At 37.5% G+C, this 4,420-nt stretch overlaps 1 protein-coding gene across 1 annotated transcript in view; it reads left to right on the top strand.

Annotated features, from left to right (window-relative positions):
* The first annotated feature begins 2,819 nt into the window (after window positions 1-2,819).
* The window catches only part of LOC136825532 (beta-galactosidase-like), a 12,418-nt gene continuing 10,817 nt past the window's right edge, over window positions 2,820-4,420 (top strand). The window contains exons 1-3 of the mRNA XM_067082105.1: window positions 2,820-2,948; window positions 3,436-3,543; window positions 3,765-3,961. Of these exons, the coding sequence (XP_066938206.1) occupies window positions 2,946-2,948; window positions 3,436-3,543; window positions 3,765-3,961 (308 nt within the window). The 5' untranslated portion in view covers window positions 2,820-2,945. The remainder of the gene's footprint in view (window positions 2,949-3,435; window positions 3,544-3,764; window positions 3,962-4,420) is intronic.

The raw sequence follows: 4,420 nt of genomic DNA, 5'->3' as shown, positions 1-4,420 counted from the left end.
CAAAATACTGAAGGTGATTGCATAATGGAAATAGAAAATAAATCAAACAGAGAAATAATAGGAATTGTGACTGACTGAGAAACCTTATTCCGGTACATTACCTTCATCAAGGTGACGATGTCCTCTTTCAGTAGGGTGCCAACGCTGGAGGAGGGAATTAAAGGGATGCCACTACAAAAGTATATTAGTTTGAACCTCAGGGTCAAACACGTGGAGGGTACAAGGGACAGGCAAAGGTAAGGACATCTGTCCTTGGTGGAGTTCTGAGCGCTTCTCTCTCTCTCTCTCGACCGCTGTTGCATTGTCTGTATCTAACCTTAGGGGGATTATGCCTGGGCATCTAGATAGATGGCGCAAAAGGTAAATCTTTGCCTCGTTTTCTATAGCATGTACATGGCATCCAATCAGACCTCGTGGAAATTACCATGGCCTGGGCAGTGCTGCGCCAACTTTCACTTTTTTGGCTCCTCCCTTACCCGTTGTTTGATGCCGTTAAGAAGGCATCTTCAAAGGTCACGTGGAAACAAGGCCTTTGGCAGTCATTTTGAACAGAGAGAAGGATTAAAGGCTTAACCAATTTGGGAATGAGGGAGAGAGTTTATGAAGGGGTGAATGAAAACCACAGTTCTAGTAATTAACACAATTGAAAGGAATTTTATTTCTTTCTCTGTTACATTACAGATGTAAAAATGAGTAAGGTTGCTTGGAAAGAAGTTTCATTCGTTGCAACGCACATAACCAGATCAGTCAGTTGTCCCTTGCCCGATATCCATTTTTTTTTTCTATCATCTTATTTAAATTTGTTAATAGCTCTTTTGGAAAGGTCTTGCAGACAGTCAAACATTTGCGAAAAGGTAACCTCTAACCTCTATCCAACTTGGATGAAGGAGATAACAAGTGATCTTCCTTTGGTTACCATCTCTATAAAAGCTGTCTTCTTGTTCATATGGCAACCGCCAATTGAGTCACTTTCGTCTGTTACACAGAATAGAGAGGTGTAAACTCAAGAAGATGTTAATGGCAGCGGCCTCCAAAATAAACTTTGAAAGCTGAAGCCGACATTGCTTTGCAATAATGTAGCCTAACACTATTCTTGGTTCTCTATTTGCATTTATAAATAGTAGCAGCTTATCTCCTCGAACAGACAGAGTATTTCTTGCCTATAGAACTCCAATTTTTTTTTTTTACCAAGCAGAGCAAAAGGATAATAATGAAAAACGGTACAGACCGACATGAATGGAATAAAAAAGCTTATATATAAATGTTATCCAATCATACAATTTTCTTTGGCTTCTAATTTTAGAAAACGTTATCTTGGGATAATTAAAATTCCTTAAACCCAATTTAAACAAATTCCACTGTAATGTTGCATATGTCTGCGTTCTCCCTTGAAATAAAATTGAATGATTCAAGCGAATTTAATAAGATTTACTGTCTTTAAACAAAAACTCTTTGTACTGAATAGCCTTTTTGCTTACGTTAAATGTTCGGTCTATTTTCATCACCTCTTCTGTTCCCCTTAAGGTTAATTTCTCAGGCCATAGAGTGACGCGTTCTCATTCACGGCAACATTGAAAGTCTTTGCAAGTTTCCAATTAAGGATTTATTTTGGGATAAGGTTGTAGTCCTAAACTTGAACAGCCACCCACCCCACCTCCCGCCGGGTAGTTGCAGGAATATTTGTGCAAGCATTCATTCATCCAAGTGAAATCACCCCTTCCTTACGACGACTGATTCTGGTCTCTCTCAATACAGCGACAGAACGTGGTCAAATTCTTCACATTGCACACTGAAGGTTAATGCTAAAAAGCAAGTATTGTTTGTGTTGCGCCAGCCTTATACCAGCACGGGCCGTTGCCAAATGCCGCTTGGAAGTGAGGCAAGGTGTTGAAAGGAACAAGAGTTATGGTCTAGTGTGCACATTTGGATTGTGACCAAGCCCAACCAACCGAGACAAAAAAAAAAAAAAAATATTCCATTAGAATATACTGTTGTCCTCTGTAATTAGCACAGCATAATAGTTCTTGCATGGCACTGCATCGCAGTATAGGCAGTACTGAAGGTTCTTTGCAGAGTCATTATTTTCTACTTTTTACTTTTCCTCGGTTCCTTAGCTGTCCAACTTCTTTAACTTTACCTTACTCTAATTTCCACCTTTTATTTGAAACCACAGTCGCCCTTCGTGGTCTCGTTAAACTAATAATAATAATAATAATAATAATAATAATAATAATAATAATAATAATAATAATAATAATACAAGGTATTTTGTTGTTCTAAATTGCTGTCATCTTTAATTATGTAGAACAGTACAACACCTGCAAAAAAGATAAATAAAAAAAAGAGGAAAATAAGAAATATTTCGTCATATCGACCAAGGGGTTTTGCAAAATCAGCTTCAGAATCTGAATGCACCATGAAAGCGCAGAATCTGAATACCCCTTGAAAGCGCATACCTCCGCTAAGACCAAGAAAAAGTAAAAAAAAAAAAAAAAAACGACTTTTATCCAAATCCATTTCAGACAGACAGACGGACACACACTAACGTCAGTATATGGTTCAAATTAACAATGGCTGCAGTGAAGTTGGTTAAAGCCTAGTTGGCAACATGGAAGCAGTTTTGAGATAGACCTTGGATACTAACACTAGCGTTATAGTTGTTACAGACAATTAAATTCATATCAGTATAAAATTATCAGTGTCAAGTATCTCCCATTATCTGTCAAGGGTACTTTACCATTTCTTTGTTCCTAGTTTATAAACACTTACTCACTAGTGGACACGCCCCCAAAGCAACAAACGTCCTCTTATTGTTAAAAGACAACAACTCCAATGGGCGTTTCCGTTTCTTGGTCTAGTTTTGTATAAATAACTCACCTTGAACGACTGTATAACTGAAGGTGCGTCATTCTGAAAATTCGATTGCCGGGCACAAGTGGCTGCAGATGGTAAGTTGGGATAGTTTTCTTTTGGGGCAAATATACTGTAGATTGATGGGGCCAAGGTACAACAAAGACACGGGGAAAGAACACACGATTCCCAAGTTAACCAGTAAGATGTCCTGTGTCCTAAAAAATCTTAAAACTTGAAGACATTTAGGAAGAAACTAAATTACATAAATATTAACAGTAGTTACAACATATTAGAACAAATTATTTAAGAAAGTTCTAAATGGGCCAAAATCGGACCTCCAAAAATAAATGTGGGTGACAATATGGTGTGGGGACACAGATGGACACGGCTGCCTACAGACACTTTTCCTGGGTGCTTGAAGAAATTAGGGCCCGTGCTGGCATTAGGCCAGCTAAATTTGTTTGTCTTTATACAGTATAATTCTAATTTTCTTTTTCGTTTTTTTATACACGGTTCAATCTGCTACTTAAATAACAGTTCATGCCTTTTTAAATTGCATGCAATCCTTTTTTTTCATTATAGGAACTCGATATTTACTTCATTGGAAAGGAAAAACCCATAATTATGATGAAATTTGGTCTTCTTTTCGCTGTATTGGTTGGCGCCTTCGGGACTGGAATGAGCATCAGGGTAATTATTATTATTATTATTATTATTATTATTATTATTATTATTATTATTATTATTATTATTATTATTATTTCCAACAGTGATAAGAGTTATGCCATGTACTGGGGCGGAAATTTCAAAACACAGAGAAACAGTTCAAGATCACACAAGATGAAAATCATAGGCTAGTTATTAATAGAAATTAATACTATTAATTTTGGTTGCTGTTTAATTAAATACAGATACCGGAACACCTCTCCGCATCTGCCCCAGATAATGCCCGGAGTTTCGTCATTGATTATGAAAATGACCAATTTCTGAAAGATGGGGAGCCCTTCCGGTACATCTCCGGGTCGATCCATTACTTCCGCACTATCCCCTCTGCATGGCGAGACCGCCTGAGGAAGCTTAGGATGGCAGGATTCAACGCCGTGGAAACGTAAGTTAACCTTCATTGATTTTGCCTTCACCAAAGTGTAGATAAGAGACGAGGGTTGAACATAGGAATAACAGCTCGGCCTTTTTCTTTAGGCTCGAATAAGAGAAGGTTGAGCGTGGGGTCAACGTCCGTTCTTTCTAGAAAAAAAATAAAAAAACTGAAATTTGCAACAAGACATGGGGAAAGCCCCATTTACGTGTTTGTATTTATTTTGATTCAATAAAGCACAGTCAGTCTTATCTCGCTTTTTTTTTCTTTTTTAGCTTTCTTGTAAACGTTATCCAACTGTTCATGATTCTGTCAAGGAATTTAAATGGAGACTGTGGATTTACACTTGTTATTCTTTCCGCAAGATTTCTCAAAATGATTTTGATGGATTCCAATTAATGTTTGTGTAAAGGTGGGCTATGCACCATGGGAATGATGCTTAAATTTTGCATTCTAGTTCCCTAATTTACT

This window comes from Macrobrachium rosenbergii, chromosome 37 (genome assembly GCF_040412425.1).
Source record: "Macrobrachium rosenbergii isolate ZJJX-2024 chromosome 37, ASM4041242v1, whole genome shotgun sequence".
NCBI classification, from domain to species: domain Eukaryota; kingdom Metazoa; phylum Arthropoda; class Malacostraca; order Decapoda; family Palaemonidae; genus Macrobrachium; species Macrobrachium rosenbergii.
Note: the sequence above shows the minus strand (reverse complement) of the source record. Positions and strands in the feature narration are given on the sequence as shown.